At 50.2% G+C, this 21,273-nt stretch overlaps 1 protein-coding gene across 5 annotated transcripts; it reads left to right on the plus strand.

The window, feature by feature from the left end:
- Positions 1 to 17: 17 nt before the first annotated feature.
- On the plus strand, positions 18 to 19,994 carry HYOU1 (hypoxia up-regulated 1). 5 transcript variants are annotated; one of them, XM_065945495.1, is made up of 27 exons: positions 18 to 148; positions 3,771 to 4,227; positions 9,442 to 9,539; positions 9,781 to 9,874; positions 10,063 to 10,141; positions 10,297 to 10,451; positions 10,575 to 10,651; positions 11,083 to 11,264; positions 11,509 to 11,624; positions 12,702 to 12,894; positions 13,107 to 13,241; positions 13,385 to 13,467; positions 13,560 to 13,692; positions 13,863 to 14,050; positions 14,295 to 14,433; positions 14,981 to 15,041; positions 15,178 to 15,257; positions 15,759 to 15,944; positions 16,042 to 16,214; positions 16,297 to 16,384; positions 16,507 to 16,629; positions 16,761 to 16,894; positions 16,976 to 17,060; positions 17,680 to 17,920; positions 18,013 to 18,060; positions 18,334 to 18,387; positions 18,501 to 19,994. In XM_065945495.1, the coding sequence occupies exons 3-27, from the start codon at positions 9,449 to 9,451 to the stop codon at positions 18,569 to 18,571; spliced, it is 3,009 nt and encodes a 1,002-aa protein (XP_065801567.1). In that variant the 5' UTR covers positions 18 to 148; positions 3,771 to 4,227; positions 9,442 to 9,448; the 3' UTR covers positions 18,572 to 19,994. The 5 variants fall into 5 exon arrangements, with proteins under 5 accessions (XP_065801567.1, XP_065801568.1, XP_065801566.1 ...); XM_065945496.1 differs by lacking the exon at positions 3,771 to 4,227 and having other exon boundaries at positions 32 to 148; XM_065945494.1 differs by lacking the exons at positions 18 to 148; positions 3,771 to 4,227 and adding an exon at positions 8,372 to 8,458.
- Positions 19,995 to 21,273: the final 1,279 nt, after the last annotated feature.

The raw sequence follows: 21,273 nt of genomic DNA on the forward strand, positions 1-21,273 counted from the left end.
CATGACCCGCGGACGGCCTGGAGTCTGGGTGCACCTGCGCTCTCCTCTCGAAGTGACGGCTTCCCGCTGCTGGGGCAGTGGGCGCGGCCGCTTGAAGCAGGGTTCACCACCCGCAGCTCGCTCCGCAGTTTTCGGTTTTGACGCCTCTGTAAGTGCCTTGGCTGAAATGCTTCTTAAGAGCTAGACTTTCACCTCTCTGAGCATCAGTTTCCTCTTTAATTAAATTGGCGGGTAGTGAGGGATCAAGATGAGGGATGACACGCGATTTGTGAATTGTAACCCGCTGTGCCTAGGTGAATTACCTTCTGCCTCACAGGACTGTTTTGAGGCCTAAGTGAATCGGTGTGTATGAAACTGGTTTTTCGGCTGTAGGAAAGGAGAAATAATATCAGCGGTTTGTGTCTGCCTCTAGGTACAGAGTGTAACTATAGTCAGTGTGTTTTTATGTCCCTCTGTCAGAGGCATGCCGTTTATTGGGCACCTAAAACATGTTTCTTAAGGAAGCTGGGAAATACTTCTGGGACACAAATTCCAAGAAGCTGGGCTTTCTCTCCTTGCCATAATGACAGGGTATAAGAGTATAGCAAAGAACCTTGAAGCCGCGGCACTGAGCACTGCCTGATTTTATAGGTGATAAGGGTCGAAGACACTTCATGGTACCCACGGGTCCCAACTTGGCCTAAACCAGCTGTCTGTGTGGAAAACTGCAGGTGTGCTGTGTTTGCGGCACTGGAAGCTACACATGGGAGTGACATAGAGTCATTTGAGACAGTATACAATATGGAAAAGTGGCCGTATGATTAGTATTTGTGAAGTTTATTTTTGCATCCCTGCCCCCCACAGCTTATTTTCAGAACATGTTAGGCTTTATTCCCTCCCTGGATTCTCAGCAAGCAGGGCCTGTGTGTTGCTTACCGAAAACCTGGTCTAACAGCGTGGTAGATACTCCAAGTGGACTGAAGTAATGGATGTGGATGATTTTCCTCTTACCCTCTCCTTGATCTAGTTGATGGAAAAAGTTGTGTCTATTTGTTTAAATAAATAAATGAGGGGAGGGCACACAGATTTCCTGATTTACAGCCCAGATTTCTTTCTTCTTTGTCACGCAGGTATTAGGACTGTTTCGGATCTCAGTCTGTGGGCACAAGCACAGATAGGGGCTAGATGGGACCCGCTTTCACCTTTGAGTTATGTCCGTTATTAAGGCTATGGATAATACTTGTTAAAGGAAGCAAAGTGAAAGCAAAGAGATATGTGAACAGTGGAATGACATCTTTGTTGTTGATGTGTTTGCTCCCCCTACTGTCCAGTGGTAGAGGCTCTGATGTCTAAGCCACTGGATCTTCTGTTGATGAGGTTACATGCTCGCTCCTGCAGCACATATACTAAAATTGTTGATGAGGGTACATACGCAGAGACTGGCCCTCCAGGGTACCCATGGCACCTCTTCAGACTTGCTCCCTTTCTTTCTTTCCTCTTTTTGACAAATTTGTCTTTGGTTTTCCTGGAATTGTACTAAATGCCCGGCATATATACATGAAATAGACATGGTGCCTGCTCTTCAGGGAGCTTGACCACCACCATAGGAAACAGACATAAAAAGGACTGACAGTAGTGAGCCCTTAATTTCTTTTTTCTTAAATTGAAGTAAGTTGATTTAAAAATAAATAAATACCAAAAAAATTTAAAAATAAATAAATAAATTGAAGTAAGTTGATTTACATTGTTTCAGGTGTACATCAAGGTGATTCAGTCATATATATATACTTTTTCAGATTATTTTCCATTATAGGTTATTACAAGATATTGAGTATAGTTCCCTATGCTATACAGTAGGTTCTTGCTCTTTATCTATTTTATATAGTAGTGTGTATCTGTTAACTCCAAATTCCCAGTTTATCCCTTCCTTCCCCTTCCTTTCCTGTTTGGTAACCATAAGTTTGTTTTCTATGTCTGTAGCCTATTCCATCTCTTTAAATAAGTTCATTTCTTCATATTTTTTTAGATTCCACATATAAGTTATGTCATATGATACTCGTCTTTAACTTACTTCATTTAGCATGATAATCTCTACGTCCATCTATGTTTCTGCAAAAGGCATTATTTCATTCTTTTTATTAATATATATTAATATATTATTAATATATATAACATCTTCTTTTTATACCACATCTTTATCCATTCGTCTGTCAATGGACATTTAGGTTGCTTCCATGTCTTGTTATTGTGAATTGTACTTCTATGAATATTGGGGTACATGTGTCTTTTCAAATTAGAGTTTTCATCTTTTCCAGATACCAGCCCTAAATTTCTTGTAGTGAATTATACCTAACAAGGTGCTTTCACTCTTCATAGACTCTTCATAGCAATCACCTGCAGAAGTATCATTATCTCTGATGAGAAACAGTCTCAAAGAGGTTCAGGTGATTCTCCCTGAGCAAAAACATCAAAGTCCTTTGGAAATAAAACGCGTTCTTCAGTTCCCTGACCTCTAATTAAATAACTTCCCCGGGGTGTGAAGCTAGGCTACATTTGTCAGAACATACACCAGGATCTGTCTTTTAGGTATGCTTTTCTGAATCCAGGGACTTCAGTGTAGTGAGGACGTAAGAAGGCAGACTACACAGAAAGTGATTGTGTGTTCAGATTCACTTCCAGTTCTGAAGCACACTGAGAACTGGAGTTCTGAAGGGACTGAAGGTAAAGATGTAAATCAAGTCTTTAGCTTGAAATTAACGAGCTCATGGATCAGAATCAAGAATTACCCAGCAATGCCCTCTCTTTTGCACTTCAGCAAACTGCTGCCCGTGATGTACAGCAGTCATATCCACTAGAGCAAAACAGGAACACTTCTTGTTCCAGTTACAAACTTTTATTTTCTATCATTCCCCCAACACACACATCTGGCTCTCTGGGTAGAAACCATTTTCTTAACTACTGAAAAGTCTGGGTTTTTTTCTCTTAGTCCCTAAAAAGGCTAGCAGCAGTTTCCACTTTTGGAACAAAAAGGTCAACCTAGTAAACTCAGAGGTGATACAGTATAAGAGAGCGCAGGGCTTCAAGGCAACCGTGAAACAGGAGAAAGGAGCAATTAGCTGATTATTGATTGTGAAAATCTGGCCTGCAAGAGGGAACTTCCTCATGAATTTGGTAAAGCGCTTAACCAAGCTTTTAGACTGCAGTGGTGCATATCTTTTAGTTTTATTTCTCTAGACTGAAAAAAAAAAAAGCTAACTAAAATGTATTTGGTGCTTAGGATTCCCTAGCGCTGTGTGAAGCACTTTACCCCCTTCTTTAATTTTGACACCAGCCCTGTGATGCCAAAAGCTCAGCTTCTCTGTACACAGGTGCTGAATCAAATCTCAGAGTTTTGAGTGAAGTGGAAAAGGATAGCTTTATTAGTTTGCCAGGCAAAGGGGGCCACAGTGGGCTAATTCCCTCAAACTTGTGTGTCTTCACTTGGAGAAGACAGTGAGTTTTAGAGTAATTGTTCAAAGAAGGCGTGATCAACTTGTGGACATTCTTCTGATGGGTTCATGGTGATGCAAGAAGTCAGCATAATTAACCTTCAAGTCAACTGAGGTCTACATGCTTGTGGGCAGTATACCATCATTAACCATATCAACTCCTCTCAAGTGGAAGGGGTTTCAGTATCTGCAAAGTAACTCAAAGATGTTGTATGTATCCATTGATGGGGAAACAGGACCTTGCCCCAAGACTGCTCTTGACTGTTTGTTTCTCCCTGGTCTCACATCCCCTCCCTTCCCTAGTTAACAACTGCTTGAATCTACCTACTGGAACTCAGGGAAAGTGATGGAGGCTGAATGAAGGCTATTTCCTACAATCAAAGAAATGGGGACACAAAGCCCTTGTGCCCAGGAGCCCTACACGCCCTTTTTGGTATGACCTGTGAGGCATGTACCTGCATGCCTCTTTGAAAGATGTTGACACTGAGGCCTAGGAGAGCTACACAACAGACATTTCTTCTGTAATTCTAAAAATATTGCTATAAAAGTAGGAAAAAACTTATCCTGGTGCTTCTCCTAAGTTTACAGTAAATAAACCATCTAGTCTTTTGTGTGACACAAAATAATTTCTGAAATTATTATTGAAATGTAACATGCAAACAGATTAAGTGTACATACTACAATCCATTGAATTTTCACAAAAGCCACTGCAACCAGCATCTCCAAAGCCAGCCTTATGCCCTCTTCTTACTGTGAAAGGGTAAGTACCATCCCAACTTCTATGACTAGAATTTAATTTTGCCTGTTTTTAAACTTTATACAAGTGAAATCATAAACTGTGTGCTCTCTGGTTTCTGTCTGCTTTCACTGAACTCTGTTTGTGGGATTTATTTAAGCAGCTGAATGTAAGAGACCAATTGCTCTAAAGAATTCCATTATGTGAATCTACCACTATTTATTTGATCCAATTTTTTTTTACACAACTTCACGTGACACTCAGATCTTAGTTCCCCCAAGGGATCGAACTTGTGGCCCCACCAGTGACAGCACTAAGGTCCAACCACTGGACTGCCTGGGAATTTCCTATCGATACAGCTATTGCTGGGCATTGGGGCAGTATTCCATTTTAGTGCATTTTGAATTAAGCTATTACAAAGTCTCAGTGAACAAAGTCTCTTAGTGAATATGTTCAAATAGATACATACCTAAGATTGGGGTAACTGGGTGACAACACATTTTTTAAATTCTCCTGGACCAGGATGTTCACCATAATTGACATTGGCCTCAGCCCTTGACATGGCTATATAATGTATGCATGGTTTATAATGTATGTATGTGCTCTGACTTAGGTGTTCATTTTATTTATGTTCTGTGAGATGGCATCTTTCTCCCTTGGGCTTCTGCACAGTGTAGGGGAGGGGAGATAATCCTCAAAGGTTATTGTTGTTCTGGAGCAGAACTAGTGGATTCAGCTGTCTTGTGCTGTGCTTAGTCACTCAGTCGTGTCTGACTCTTTGCAACCCCATGGACTGTAGCCCGCCAGGCTTCTCTGTCCATGGAGATTCTCCAGGCAAGAATACTGGAGTGGGTTGTCATGCCCTCCTCCAGGGGATCTTCCTAACCCAGGGATTGAAGCTAGTTCTCCTGCATTGCAGGCGGATGCTTTACCGTCTGAGCCACCAGGGAAGCAGCTGTCTTGGCTCATCTAAGTCAAATGTTCTACATTAAAATTTTCCCACTGTTTTACACCTTGCTCTTGTGAAACTCCAATCTGGTCAGAGAACAAAACAGGTGACTCTCCAGAGCAATTGCACCTGCTGCCCCTCCCAGGGGGACAGACATCCAGGTCGAGAAGCATAGCTGCTGCAGACTGTGCTCCCACCAAGGATATTCTGGGATTGGGAGCTCACATAAGGAGCAGGACAGACTGACTTTCTTACTCTCCCAGTAAAGCCATTCAGTGATCACAACAATCTGTGGGAAATTCTTAAACAGATGGGAATACCAGACCACCTTACCTGCCTCCTGAGAAATCTGTATGCAGGTCAAGAAGCAACAGTTAGAACCAGATATGGAACAATGGACTGATTCCAAATTGGGAAAGGCGTACATCAAGGATGTATATTGTCACCTTACTTGTTTAACTTATATGCAGAGCACATCATGTGAAATGCCAGGCTGGATGAAGCACAAGATGGAATCAAGATTGTTGGGAGAAAGAAGTAAAATAAAGTGAAAGTCGCTCAGTCGTGTCTGACTCTTTGCGACCCCATGGTCTATACAGTCCATGGAATTCTCCAGGGCAGAATACTGAAGTGGGCAACTTTTCCTTTCTCCAGAGGATCTTCCCAACCCAGGGATCGAACCTAGGTCTCCTGCATTGCAGGTGGATTCTTTACCAGCTGAGCTACAAGGGAAGCCCACCCAGAGGTATCAATAAACTCAGATATGCAGATGACACCACCCTTATGGCAGGAAGCAAAGAACTAAGGAGCCTCCTGATGAGAGTGAAAAAACTGGCTTAAAACTCAACATTCAAAAAACTAAGATCATGCATCCAGTCCCATCACTTCATGGCAAATAGATGGGGAAACAATGGAAACAGTGATAGACTTTATTTTGGGGGGCTTCAAAATCACTGCAGATGGTGACTGCAGCCATGAAATTAAAAGATGCTTGCTCCTTGGAAGAAAAGTTATGACCAACCTAGACAGCATATTAAAAAGCAGAGACATTACTCTGCCAACAAAGTTCCATCTAGTCAAAGCTATGGTTCTTCTGGTAGATGTGAGAGTTGGACTATAAAGAAAGCTGACTGCTGAAGAATTGATGCTTTTGAACTGTGGTGTTAGAGAAGACTCTTGAGAGTCCCTTGGACTGCAAAGAGATTCAACCAATCAATCCTATGGGAAGTTTGTTCTGAATATTCATTGGAAGGACTGATGCTCCAGCTGAGGCTCCAATACTTTGGCCACCTGATGCGAAGAACTGACTCATTGGAAAAGACCCTGATGCTGGGAAACTTTGAAGGCAGGAGAAGGGGACGACAGATGAGATGGTTGGATGGCATCACCTACTCAATGGACATGAGTTTGAGCAAGCTCCAGGAGTTGGTGATGGACAGGGAAGCCTGGCGTGCCGCAGTCCATGGGGTCACAAAGAGTTGGACAGGACTGAGCAACTGAACTGAAAGTCATTCAATAGGTTTTTAATAAGTGTGCAAAACTGTGAACATACTTGTTTCCCAACAGGTTGACCTCTGAAGGAAAGGACAGGTCATTCCCATCTCTGGAATCCCAATCACTAGCACAATGCCTGCATGCAACACAGGGCCAATAAATGTTAATGTGCATATTCTGTTTGAAAGAGTCAACCCTACTGAATTGGGGAAGGAAAGGGCAGCCCACTCCAGTACTGTTGCCTGGAAAATCCCATGGACAGAGGAGCCTGGTAGGCTGCAGTCCATGGGGGTCACAAAGAGCGACTTCACTTTCACTTTCACCCTACTGAATAGGTGGTGAAAAGTAGAGTCAGTTATTGAGAAACAAAATCTTGGGGACTTTGCTGGTGGCTCAGTGGTTAGGAATCTGCCTTCCAATGCAGGGGACAAAGGTTCAGTCCCTGGTTGGGGAACCCATGTGCCACTGGGCAACTAAACCTGTGCACCACAACAGGCTTAGAAAATAAAATCTTTCTCTGTGAAACTGAAATGACAACTTCTATGTTCATCAGTATGACTAAATAACTCCCATGCTATGGAATGTTCTACAGCAGTAGACAAGATGAATCTGTACATTGGTATGGAAAATATACCAAAATGATTTATTTTAACCAAAGGAAAAAAAAAAGCAAGTTGCAAACAAGCTAATTGTATAACCTTTTATCATTTAAAAAAGACAACAGCTACATGTTTCAAGAGACATACATGTATGTAAATAGAGGAAAAGACCTAGAATGTTACACATCTAATAACAGCAGATAACTCTAGAGATTGTGGATATTATCAAAGAAATTTAACTTTATGGTATAACTTTTACAAGATTACATTTGTATATTTGTAATTAATAAATTACACAATTTATTGTATAAATTTATTGTATAAATCACTGGGTTAGTTTCAAGCGAATTTCTCTTTCTACCAATTTCTCTACTACCTGAAGACTGAACTATTCTTAAAAGGAAGGAAAATAGACCTCCCCTTGATACTGCCAGTAGCTTGATCTTCTAAGCATAGACACCAGACTCAAATCTGAACTCAGCTGGATCTGTTTACTTTAACCTTTGCTTTTTGTAGCTTGGGCAGAACACTTTTGTGTCAGGGATTTGCAGTTCGGAATGTTCTTTCTCAAACTGGAGTAAAGAGCCCAGGCCAACTTCTGCCACTAATACAAGCGTTATCTCCGACTCATCAGCGAACACCTCTCTTGGTGGCTTTAGTTTCCGCAAAGAAACAAAGCGGGGGTTGAGGTGGATTAAGCAGTCGTTCTCTGATTTCCAGCCAAAGTCTAGGACAGTTCAATACCGACCAGCAAGCTAGCACCTCTTCCGCGTGGCTGCCTCGGGGATGCAAGGATGCCTGCTCCCCGGACGGGGCTCCCAGATGACCAGAAGAAGAGGCCCGAGTGCTGGACTGCCCGTTTGCCAACTTGCTCCAGGTACCGGCCACTCCAGACCCGGGCAATCAGACCTTCAGCGCCGCGACCTTAAAGGTCCCTCGACCGCACCGGGATGGACGCTGGGCCGCGCGTGACGTGGACCAATCAGCAGCGGGCATCGGCGGTTTTCCTACGACTGGTTGACTGGCCTCTGCTTCGCCTTCGCTGCGGCGGCCGGAGACGGAGAAGGGGGCGGGCCTAGGACGTGGCCCAATGGGGACGCGCGCCGCGGCGGCGAGGGGCGGGGCCAGGCCCGCGGCGCAGGGCCGGGCGGCTGAGGCGCCAATGAACGCACGCCGCGTCCGGGCCGGCTGGTGCGCGAGACGCCGCCGAGAGGTTGGTGGCTAATGTAACAGTTTGCAAGCCGAGGGGAGTTGTGGAGGGCGCGGGTTTGGGGGGCGCGCTGCTAGCCTCGTGGATTCGTCCGGCGCTGCGTTTGTCCCAGAGCTGGGGCCACGGGAGCGGAGGCGAGAGGTAGCGGGGGTGGGGATGGCGATGGGAACCGGCCACCCTTAGAGGAGGCAACGTGCTAGCTCCGGGGGCGGGTCAGTAGAGGGAGTGAGGGCCTCACGGACGCCGGTGGGCTTAGCCCCGCAGCTCGGTCCCCGGGGTGCCTTCATGCCTTAGAGGTGGGCTGGCACCCGTTTGCTGGAGTGGGAGCCGCCACCGCCTTTGGGAGATGAGGCTTAGGTGAACTCGGAATACTTGCTGTCTTCTCGGCGCGGAACCTTATCGTTCCAGGCACAGCGTCTGTGTAGGCAGCGGGGCCGAAGATGGGATGGAGAAGGGGAGCGGGAGGGACACAACCCGAAGGGATGCCGAGGACGAGACTTGCCCTTTTTCCATCCCTGCCTCCTCCAGCGTCACCATCTCTCAGTTCCCGGCCAGGCCCGGTCAGGCTTTCCCCCCCAGCGGGGGAGCTCCAGGTGTAGGGAGGTAGTCTAGTCCTGAGCGGGGATCCCCGGCGGCACCCCAGGTGTGTGACGGCAGGGACAGTGCTGGGGTGCGCCCGTAGAGCTGCCTATGCAGTGGCCGGAAGGCCTTGGTCTCCTTCCTCCTGGCCTGTTACCATCACTGTTTAGGGATGTGGTGGCCAAAGACTTGAATCCCCGGTGGTTCACCTGGGCTTTCCGGTGGTCACTTCTGAAGGTGGTGAGAGTGCTTGGTTCTCATTAGAAGGGAGGGGAGGGGATGTAGCCTGTCCTGCCCTGGGTGAGGATGGAGTAGGTATGAATTTTAAAGCTTCTCTGTTCTGGATGAGGTTCTGCCTCCTTCATTCAGGGCATCCAGTTACAAGTGTTGTTTTTCTTCACTCCTAGGGACACAATGGTAGCCACAGTTAGAAGGCAGAGGCCGAGGAGGCTAGCCTGTTGGGCCTTGATGACTGTGCTCTTGGCAGACCTGTTGGCACTGAGTGGTATGTACCCCAGCAGAGGCGTCAAAAGAAATATAAATGAGTGAATGATGGATGACATGTGGCGGTCAGGGGTTATGAGGCTGGTGAATGGGAAACCTCTCGGCTCTTAGGTTCCCAGACCCAGATGTTTTTGTTTGTCTGCTGCTGTCACCTTCTCCATGAAAAGCGGTGTGCTTTGATTAGCGGGGCCTCAGGAAGGCGGGGAAAGAGAGGCTAATTGATAGATCTGTTTCCCCTTCAGACACACTGGCAGTGATGTCTGTGGACCTGGGCAGCGAGTCTATGAAGGTGGCCATCGTCAAACCTGGAGTACCCATGGAGATTGTCTTGAACAAGTGAGGGCGGCCCCAGGGTCGGGTGGGGAAAGAGGGTCTGCACCTGAGGCCCAAGTGTGGTCTTGGTAGTGCCCTCAACAGACTTTGTGTCTGCATGATTGTGGGGTGTTGTATGTACGTGGGAGTGTTGAGTCTCCTGAGAACACACCCTGCCGTAGGCACGTGGCCCCAGTGTGTCTTTTCCTCAGGGAGTCCCGGAGGAAAACCCCAGTGACCGTGACCCTGAAAGAAAATGAAAGATTCTTTGGCGACAGTGCGGCCAGCATGGTGAGCTCGCAGCCCACCCCCTTCCCAGAAGCAGTGGGCAGAGGAGACGCGATGACAGACTCCAGAGTCTTGCTCCCTGGTCAGTCTCTGAGGTAGGTAGGTGATGGCGGGTTTGGGAGTCTTTAACATTCTGCTCTTTCTTTACCTCTTCTTAGGCCATCAAGAACCCAAAGGCTACACTGCGTTACTTCCAGCACCTCCTGGGGAAGCAGGAGAATAACCCCCATGTAGCCCTTTACAAAGCTCGTTTCCCTGAGCATGAGCTGGGCTTCGACCCGCAGAGGCAGACTGTGTACTTCCAAATCAGCCCGTGAGTGCCCTGCTGGGGAAGGTGGGCTCAGGGGGCCTGGTGGGATCCCTGTCAACTTGTGCTCACCATTGTCCTTGTGTGGATGCCGGGCTTTCCTCGCCGCTAACCATCCCCCTCCCCCAGGCAGCTACAGTTCTCGCCGGAGGAGATCCTCAGCATGCTTCTCAACTACTCCCGGTCTCTGGCTGAAGATTTTGCAGGTGGGTGGCCAAGGTGGGGCCAGTGGCAGCCACGTTCCCTGGAGACAAATGAAGGCAGTTCTGAGTCCCCAGGAACATTTAGTAACATCTGATGACATTTTTTGTTGTCACAACTGGGGAGCTGCAGCCACTGCCATCTACCGAGTAGAAGCCAGGGGTGCTCCCAATCATCTTAGACTGCGCACCTCTGCCCCCCAAAACAAAGAATTATCTGGCCCAGGAACTTTCCTGGTGGTTTAGAGGTTAACACTCTGAGCTTCCACTGCAGGGGACACAGATTCAGTCCCTGGTTGGGGAACAAAGATCCCACATGCCATGTGGTGTGGCCAAGAAAAAAAAACATCTAGCCCAAAATGTCAACAGTGCTGAGACTGAGAACCCCCCTCTAAGGTGTGGAGCTGGTGGGAACCCTGTTCTGTTGTCCCCTGTAGAGCAGCCCATCAAGGATGCAGTGATCACTGTGCCAGCCTTCTTCAATCAGGCTGAGCGCCGAGCTGTGCTGCAGGCTGCGCGAATGGCTGGCCTCAAGGTGCTGCAGCTCATCAATGACAACACCGCCACCGCCCTCAGCTACGGTGTCTTCCGCCGGAAAGATATCAACAGCACTGCCCAGGTGAGCCAGGGAGGAGCTACCAACTGGCCTGGCAGGGTGGCTGAGTCTGATGATGGAAGCCACTTGGCTTGTTTTGCATCTTATTTGCATGCTGGCCTTTGACAAATGCAGCAACAGCCCCCTCTCATCCCCTGTTAGAGTTGTTTGATTTTCGTTTGAGTCAGTGCAGTCCCTTGGAGGCAGACAGGCAGGCACCCTGGAGTTGGGTTAGGTTCCAGTGACAGTGGCCTTGATGTCTCTGCAGAATATCATGTTCTATGACATGGGCTCAGGCAGCACCGTGTGCACCATCGTGACCTACCAGACGGTGAAGACTAAGGATGCGGGGATGCAGCCACAGCTGCAGATCCGGGGTGTGGGGTAAGTGGGTGCTGTGAGGAGGGCTGCTTGCTGAGATACCCTGGGGTCCTAGTTTCTTCTTGGAGGGTCAGTGGCCTCACTTTGCTGCTCCCTGAAGGAGTTCTCTCCTGGCTAAAGCATCAATCTTTGTAGGATACCTCTCCCAAAGAGCATGGGGTAGATGGAAATGCAGGGCGACAGTTTGGGAATGTTGAAGCAATGAATGTCCCAAGCTGCTTTTGAAGAAATCCACAAGGCCATAGGCCACATGAGGAGTGTCAACTTCAACAATTTTTTGTTCTAGGCACCTCTGGTTTACTTATTGTTGTTATGTTATTTCACGAACGTGTTCTTTTCTGTCCACCTTTACCGCTTTCCCATTAGTCCAAACTGCTGTCACCTCTCATCTGCAGAATAGCGTATCTCACTGCTGCCAGTGTGGCCTCCCTCCAGTGCTTTCTCCACCATTTCAGCCAGAGGGTTCTTTTCAAACCTGTCTGTATCTTGTTTCTTTAGAAACCCGTCAGTGGCTCCACACCTTTGTCTTGGCCTGTAAAGCTACCTGTATGTGCCCTGACAACTCCAGCTTGGCTCTGACCCTGAGCTCCAGCCGTCTTTGCCCTCCATTGAACTTACACACTCTTGTTCTCTCACACCTCACCATCTGCCTAGAATGCTTTTTTCTCTCTTCTTCACCTCGTTAACTCCAGCTCATCTTCAAGTTTCAGCTCCAGCATCGCTTCTTCACAGAATTTTTCCAGACATCTCTTAAATAGCTGAAATTTCACTTATTTATGTTCTAATGGCATCATCTGTTTCCCTGTTAAAACACAGAGGATTGCTAAAATTTCACAGTGTGGTTGATTGCTCAATTATAAACTGTTTGATAGCAGGAGCCGTGTCTTTATTTTTTCCCTTCTTACAGTTGTGTTTCCAGAGACAAATATGTAATTTGGTGCCTAGTAGTTACAGTTGAATAAATGGCCAGATGGACTATCGCTGAGAGGTGTTAGCCGTGGGGGTGAGAGCCAAGTTCCTGTGTGGATGAAGGGACCCTGTGTGTTCCTCACACTTTTCCCTCTTCCCTTTTCTACACAGGTTTGACCGTACCCTGGGAGGCCTGGAGATGGAGCTCCGCCTGCGTGAGCACCTGGCCGGGCTCTTCAATGAGCAGCGCAGGGGTCAGAGAGCGAAGGATGTGCGGGAGAACCCTCGCGCCATGGCCAAGCTGCTGCGTGAGGCCAATCGGCTGAAGACCGTTCTGAGCGCCAATGCTGACCACGTGGCCCAGGTGCTCACACGTGGCTCATGAGGGCAAAGATTGCCGCCTCCCCCACCCCAGAGGGTGGAGGACTCCGCCACCCTGAGGTCGATCCGGGTGGCCCATCCCTTGTTACCGTGCTTCCTGCCTGCCTCCCAGCATCCTGTTCTCTTGGTGTCTGACCCACCCACCCAGAGAGCAGGACCCGGGTAAGTGCCCTGACCTTCCTCTTCCTTTCCCAGATCGAGGGCCTGATGGACGATGTGGATTTCAAGGCAAAGGTGACTCGAGCGGAGTTTGAAGAGTTGTGTGCAGACTTGTTTGAGCGGGTCCCTGGGCCCGTGCAGCAGGCGCTGCAGAGTGCAGAGATGAAACTGGTGAGGCAGGGTCATTGAGATGGGCGTGGTGGGGAGACAGGCGGGATGGAAAGTGAAGAGGTGGCAGGGAGGAGGGAAGAGTCTGTGCTGAGAAGGAGGGTGACCTCGGAGCTGACCCATCCCCCTGCTTTCTCCCTGTGCAGGATGAGATTGAGCAGGTGATCCTGGTGGGCGGGGCCACTCGCGTCCCCAAAGTGCAGGAGGTGCTGCTGAAGGCTGTGGGCAAGTGAGTGTGGAGCCTGAGCAGCAGGCGGGCTGAGGGGAGGCGGGCCGGGCCAGGCTGCAGTTGGACGGTCCTGAGCCTTGGGACATTCACAGGGAGGAGCTAGGGAAGAATATCAACGCTGATGAAGCCGCCGCCATGGGGGCCGTGTACCAGGCGGCCGCGCTCAGCAAAGCCTTCAAGGTGAAGCCCTTTGTCGTCCGGGATGCGGTGATCTACCCCATCCTGGTGAGTAAGCCTGTGTGCTGGGGTGGCAGGCTCCCCATACCTCTCCCAGGGCCATCTCCACTGTGTGCTCGAGCCTGTCCCTCGGTCTTCTTGGTATTGGCACTCCCCACCCCTTTTCCCCCAGTCCCTGCTCTGCTTCTCCAGCAGGCCTCCCCTCTCCTGCCATGTAGGTGGAGTTCACGAGGGAGGTGGAGGAGGAGACTGGGGTCCGCAGCCTGAAGCACAATAAGCGCATCCTCTTCTCCCGCATGGGACCCTACCCTCAACGCAAAGTCATCACCTTTAACCGCTACAGCCATGACTTCAACTTCCACATCAACTACGGTGACCTGGGCTTCCTGGGGCCTGAGGACCTTCGGTGAGGGGGTGGGGCCAGCTGGGGGCTCCAGGGAGGGAGGGGGTGGGGTTTGCGGGTGACACAGGGGAAGCAGCCTGTGGGCTTGGGCTTGGGTTTGGGCTGAGCTGCTTCTCTGGGAGGTGCTTCCATCCCAAGGGTGTCCTGGGGGAGGGCCCTGTGTCTCATACCCAGAGGCTGTGTAGACTAGAGCTTGAAGGCAGGCTTGCGGGGGGCTCCCCTGAACGGCTTTCTCCTCCCCACCCAGGGTATTTGGCTCCCAGAATCTGACCACGGTGAAGCTAAAAGGTGTGGGTGAGAGCTTCAAGAAGTATCCCGACTACGAGTCCAAGGGCATCAAGGCTCACTTCAACCTGGACGAGAGCGGCGTGCTCAGCCTGGACAGGGTGAGAGCAGGAGCCCCCGTGTGCCAGGTGGGGCCCAGGCGCCACCAGCCTCTTCCACAGTGGTTCCTTGTGGTATTCGAACATGGTCAATAAAATGCTATATACTGTGGCCAATAAAATGGGTTTGGGAGTTGGATAAAGCGTGGGCTAAACAAGGGATCTGGTGTGGGCCATCTCAGAGCCTGTGAATGCTCCCGGACGTTGTAATTTTCAGGGTCTAGGATGGCTGAGCAACCTGCTTATTACCAACAGCTGAGGGGATTTGTATCTTTTAGAACATACTGTGGGCAACAATGGCCCATTCTGTTGAGTGGAGGAGTGTGAGAGTGAGGAGGGGAGAGCTCCAGTCCCCTCTCAGAGGGCTTGTAATCCACAGGGGTGGAGGAGACTCCATCCAGGAGCCCTTGAAGGAGGTGGGGGGGCGGCTGGCTAGCACAGCTGACGTTGTGCACAGGGTTGTGCCTGAACAGTAACCCACGAGGAAGGATGTTTGTGGAGAAAAGGTGGGTTACATGTGCTTGTCTTCACCTCGGATCCCTGTTCTCAGGTGGAGTCTGTGTTTGAGACGCTGGTGGAGGACAGCCCAGAAGAGGAATCTACTCTGACCAGTAAGATGAGCGTGTGCACGTGTGTGAGAGTGTCCTTGTGTGCCTTCCAGGGAGGTGGGCATGCCTTGCCCTTAGGGTTGGGGGTGGAGTCCCTTCTGTGGTGCTCTTTTAAGTCTTTGGGTTTTCCTCTTTCTAGAACTTGGCAACACCATCTCCAGCCTGTTTGGAGGTGGCAGCACACCAGATACTAAAGAAAATGGTACTGACACAGTCCAGGTAAGGCCAGGATGGAGCCAGGGAGCACAGAGGACGGTGCATGGGACCAGGCGGCAGCATGGTTTGGGGTGTCGACCCCAGCTTCTCAAGGATGTGATAGGCCCCGCCTCCTTCTAGCCTGTGGAGAAGGGAGTGGCCGCCCACTCCAGTATTCTTGCCTGAAGAATTCCATGGGCAGAGGAACCTGGTTTCTACAGTCTATGGGGTCGCAAAGAGTTGGACATGACTGAGCGACTATCTTTCTTTCCTCTTAGCCCGAGCTGGGTTCACCACACCCTTCTCTGGACTCTGAGCCATCCCAAGGCTCACTGTCACCTCCAGACACTTTTCCTTTGTCCAGCTAGACTGCCTCAGTGCAGACACCCATTGCCCATTTCCACACAGTGGTCCTCTGTCTCCCCCTAAGCTGTGTCATGGGCAATGAGCCCTTCAAAGCGGAGCCAGTCCTGATCCACGGGCCCTGCTGGTGACTCTTCAGAGGTTGTGTCTGCTTGTTTCCAGGAGGAGGAGGAAGGGCCTGCTGAGGGGAGCAAGGACGAGCCTGGAGAGCAAGCAGAGCTCAAGGAGGAAGCTGAGGCCCCAACGGAGGACACTTCTTCGCCCCCACCCCCTGAGGCTAAGGGGACTGCAGCCCCTGAGGGAGAAAAGGCCGCAGAGAAAGACGGCGGGGACAAGCCCGAGGCACAGGTGAGCAGAGAGAAGTCGGCCTGGACCCAGAGCCATCCCCGCCTGTGCAGGACAGGAGGACTGATGCTTTCTTGACACCCTCGTCTCTTCCCCACAGAAGCCAAGCGAGAAGGGGGAGGCGGGGTCTGAGGGTGCTCCTCCAGCGCCGGAGGAAGAAAAGAAGCAGAAACCAGCCCGGAAGCAAAGAATGGTGGAGGAGATCGGGGTGGAGCTGGTCGTCCTGGACCTGCCCGACTTGCCTGAGGACCAGCTGGCCCGCTCGGCCCAGAAGTGAGTAAAGGCTGCGAGCGTGCGGAGGGTGGGCGCAGGGTGTGGAGCGGCACCCCTTACGCCTGCTGCCCCTCGGCCACAGACTCCAGGACCTGACACTCCGGGACCTGCAGAAGCAGGAACGGGAGAAAGCAGCCAACAGCTTGGAAGCCTTCATCTTTGAGACCCAGGTTGGTGGGCTGGGACACAGGCCTGCCTCAGGACGAGGGACGGGGTTGGGGAGGAGGGTCCTGCCCCAAGAGCCTTGCCCAGAGGGCCTGCTGCACGCTTGTGCTCTGGCGCACCTCCCCAGGATAAGCTGTACCAGCCTGAGTACCAGGAAGTGTCGACCGAGGAGCAGCGTGAGGACATCTCTGGGAAGCTCAGCGCCGCGTCCACTTGGCTGGAGGATGAGGGCTTCGGGGCCACCACAGCGGTGAGAGGGCTCCCCAGGCATGCCAGGCAGGATGGGGAAAGAGAAGAGAGCTGGAGTGTGAGGTCATAAAGAAGGATGCAGGGCGGTCGTCCCCTAACCCCTCTGCCCTCTCCCACCCCCACACCCATCAGATGTTGAAGGAGAAGCTGGCTGAACTACGGAAGCTGTGCCACGGGCTGTTTTTTCGGGTGGAAGAGCGCAAGAAGTGGCCCGAACGGCTGTCTGCCCTGGATAATCTCCTCAATCATTCCAGCATGTTCCTCAAGTGAGTGGCCCCTCTGCTCTTCTTCCCCACTCAGTCCCGCCCATGTCCCTCCTAGGCTGACTGTCTCCCCTCTGACTGCAGGGGGGCCCGACTCATCCCAGAGATGGACCAGATCTTCACTGAAGTGGAGATGACAACGTTAGAGAAAATCATCAATGAGACCTGGGTAATCCCCGTATAAATACTTAACTGGAGACTTATCTGGCAAGGTGGGCTGTCTTTGGCAGTGAGGGAGATGCGGAGAAATGGAGACTTAGCAGTCTCTGCCTCCTGGCTTGGCAGCTCATTGGAAAGGCAAAAAATGGCTGAGTTTGAGATCACATCTGATCAGTTCCAGACCAGGGTCACAGCCATATGTCCTCGTAGAGGGTAGAGGAGCCCATCCCCACGAGGTCAGAGAGAGCTGCTCTGAGGAGCTGGGGCTTGAACTGAATGCAGAAATTGGGTCAGGGTTTGGGGAGGTGAGAATGACTTGTTGTGAGATGCAGAAGCCGTTCTGGATGTGGGGGCTGTTTTTTGAACCAGAGCACCAAAGCGATTGAAATAAGGAGAAAAATAATCAAGAGGTTCAGCTGTGGTTAGTCCATAGAAATAGGATCGAAGCCAGAAATGGGCAGTTTGGCACTCCCTTGTGGAGAGCCTCGAGGTATGTATCTGCTTCTGGGGCTGACAGTGACGGGAAGTGATTTGAGGTCTGAGGGGAAGAGCCAGAGGTTGGTTGGGGTGTGTTTCATCCGGGACAGAGGCATCTGTTGGCTCCAAGCCTGTCCTGGCCTCGCCCACAGGCCTGGAAGAACACAACCGTGGCGGAGCAGGCCAAGCTTCCCGCCACAGAGAAGCCCGTGTTGCTCTCGAAAGACATCGAGGCCAAGATGGCGGCCCTGGACCGCGAGGTGCAGTATCTGCTCAATAAGGCCAAGTTCGCCAAGCCCCGGCCCCGACCCCGGGACAAGAACGGGACCCGGGCAGAGGCTCCCCTCAATGCCAGTGCCAGTGACCAGAGCGAGAAGGTCATCCCTCCACCAGGTGAGGGCTGGGGACTGGTTCAGGCATCGCTGGGCAGGAGGAAGCTTGCCCTTCCCTCCGGGGACTACCTGTTCCTCCCGGTTTCCCTCCAGGCCAGACTGAAGACACGAAGCCCATCCCAGAACCCGAGAAGGAGGCTGGTGAGCTGGGGAAGCGGACAGGGAGCCTGGACGTCACTTAGCCCCGAGGGGTTGGCAGACTGGCAGGACAGCCCCTCTCTGGACAGCCCTGGAGCTTTGAATGGTCTTTACATTTTGTAGATGGTTATTTCCAAAAACAGAATAGACCAGGTGTGGCCCACAGATCCTAAAATACTGACATTTACTGTCTGGCTCTTGTTGGAAAAAGTTTGCCAACCCCTCCATCAGCCCCGTCTTCCCTCTTGCAAACACTAACGTGTTCTTTGCACAAAGCAGGATCTGAAGCAGCAGACTCTGAGCCCCTGGAATTAGGGGGTCCCACAGCAGGTGAGGGTGGAGGTGGCGGGCTGTGCTGGGGGGCAATGCCTGCCCTGAGCTGGGCCTGTTCCCTCTGTCTCACCTCCCGCCACCCTTTGCTCTCTTCCCCCAATTCCTCCCAGAATCCGAACCGAAGGAACACCCAGAACAGCCGACAGGACAAAAGCGAACTTTGAAGAATGATGAACTATAACCCCCGCCTCCCAGTTCCCCACTCGTCCCTGCCCCCTTCTCTCACCACCTCTATTTATTAAACACCAAGGACTGGGGGAGGGTTGGTTCCCCTCACCCCAGAGGCTTCAGTTCCTCTTCTCTCACCTATGACTGGAGGTGCAGAGAAGGGGAAGGAAGGGACGGCTTACTGGTTCCTTCTGGAATAGTTCTGTGGTTCAAACTGAAATCGTTCTGTTCCCCAACCCCACCCGCTGGTTCCCTACCCATCCAGGTCCTAGTTTGGGAAAAATCACTATTATGTCTTAATTCTTTGCCTGCGGGTAGGTGAGAGCATGACCATCAGTAGTTGGTTGACAGACCTGGTAGTGGGAAGGGTGTCCTGGGTTGTTAGAGGGTCTCCAGTCTTTTCTGGTTGTCCTTGCCTCCCTTTTCCACAAGATCAATGCCACACAGGCCAGTGTCTGCAGAACTTTGGTTTCCAGGTTTGGTTTCTGAGCTCCTGTCTGTACTTTTGCCTCCTCCAAGGCTTTTTGCCTCTCAAAATCCCCATTCCCATGCCTCCTCCCTGTGGGTCTCATTGCCTTCTTCTTGCAAGTTGGACAGCCCTCTGCCTTTGGCCAGAGCCCGTCCATCTGGACTGCCTAAGTCACTCGAGATCGATCACCACCCACACATACAACGCCAGTGGCCAGAGTAGACAGGGAGAAAGTGAAGAAGGGAATCCAGCCGCCTCTCCAGGGAGCGAGATGTGTAAGAGCGCTGTAGCTCCCCCACCTGTGGACTCGGCCAGGAAAGGTGTGTGGAGTGGCTGGAGCGGGGTGCCAGCATCCTGCAAGCAGCTGTTGAAATCTGCATCTTCCCGGTAGCCTGGTACCCCATGGCCCTTGGACTTCTGCCCCCCTTCTCTGCCTATTGTTCTGCCCTCTCAAGAGCCTTTCCCTCACCCCCTGGCCCCCTGGGCTGACCAAAACGTGCTTTCTACTGTGAGCCCCTTGTCCCAAGACCCTGGGGGCAGGAGAGACTGTGGCAAGAATGTAGAACTGCCACCTTGCTCTCTTGGAGGCAGGCCTTGTGGGCAAAGGAAGGGGGTACAGGCTGGCCTTTCTGTAGTGCATTGCTCTGCTGGGATGGGGGCCCTTTACCCACCATGTTGATGTTGGGCAGCCCACCCCCCAGGGTCCCATCTGTAACAGGAGCCAGGGCTGCCACCCCCACTTCCAGGGCATGGGGGAGCCTGGTTGTGTCTGTCTCTTGTCTTTTTTTTCTTTTTTTCTTTTTTTTTTTTGCCACATTGGCAGAAATGTGCCCTAAGGGTCCTATCCTGTCCTATATGTTTGAATTGTTTCACTAGCAGTTGAGGCTGGTTGGACAGATTTGAGTCAAATTGTACTTTGCTCCATTGTTAATTGAGAAACTGTTTCAATAAAATATTCTTTTCTACAGTTTTTGTGCTGTGATTTTTTTTTTTTTTTAATGTGTTTATTTCTAGGACTTAACCTGGTAATCCAGTGGTTAAGATTCTGTGCTTCCAGCACAGGGGGCACGGGTTCAATGCCTGGTTGGGCAAGTTCCACATGCCACATGGGATGGCCAAAAGAAAATATGTTTATTTCTTGAATATAAATAATGCATGTTTATTATGGCAAGTTTAGGAGGTAAAAATTTGAATAACAGAATTACCTATAATACTACCACCAAAACATTGTTAACATTTTGAACTTAGTTGAGATTCATGCATATAATTTTTCTTCATGAAAACAAAATTATTTTATTTTTCCTCTGACATTCTGCTGGAGAGGGTGTGGAGAAAAGGGAACCCTCTTGCACTGTTGGTGGGAATGCAAACTAGTACAGCCACTATGGAAAACAGTGTGGAGATTTCTTAAAAAACTGGAAATAGAACTGCCATATGACCCAGCAATACCACTTCTAGGCATACACACTGAGGAATCCAGATCTGAAAGAGACACGTGCACCCCAATGTTCATTGCAGCACTGTTTACAATAGCCAGGACATGGAAGCAACCCAGATGCCCATCAGCAGATGAATGGATAAGGAAGCTGTGGTACATATACGCCATGGAATATTACTCAGCCGTTAAAAAGAATTCATTTGAATCAGTTCTAATGAGATGGATGAAACTGGAGCCCATTATACAGAGTGGACCAGGTATTTTTAAGGTAACAGTCTCATTTTACAAACAAGAAATTGCAGTTCAAAGAGGTTGAGCTGTCCAAGGAATCAGAGGTATTGAGAGGCTCAGCTAAGTTTGAATGTAATGCTGACCCTATAACCCTTCTCTTGTTATCCTGACACAGGAATGTGTTGCTACAGCTTCATTTGTACAACAGTTGATTTGGTGGTTCATTGGTTGCCATGAAGCCATGTTTCACCAAGGGAAAGTCACTGTAGTCATTAATCATTTACGTGTCTAAGCAGTTGAATAAAAAATGATCATGAAGACTGTGTTTTTCTATAAAGCTTGAACAAGTCAGACAAGTTTTGAGCCTGAAGCTTTTTTTTTTTCCCCAACAGACTTTTTAAGGGCAGTTAGGTTCACAGCAAAATTGAGCAGAAAGTACACAGAGTTCCCATATACCCTCTGGCCCCATACATGCCCAGCCAACCCCAGCATCAACATCCCACACCGGAGCAGGTGGTTGGTTATTATCTATGAACTATTATCATAACTATTACAACCTGTGGTCTATCACACAGCA

This window comes from Muntiacus reevesi, chromosome 9 (genome assembly GCF_963930625.1).
Source record: "Muntiacus reevesi chromosome 9, mMunRee1.1, whole genome shotgun sequence".
In the NCBI taxonomy this organism is placed as follows: Eukaryota; Metazoa; Chordata; class Mammalia; order Artiodactyla; family Cervidae; genus Muntiacus; species Muntiacus reevesi.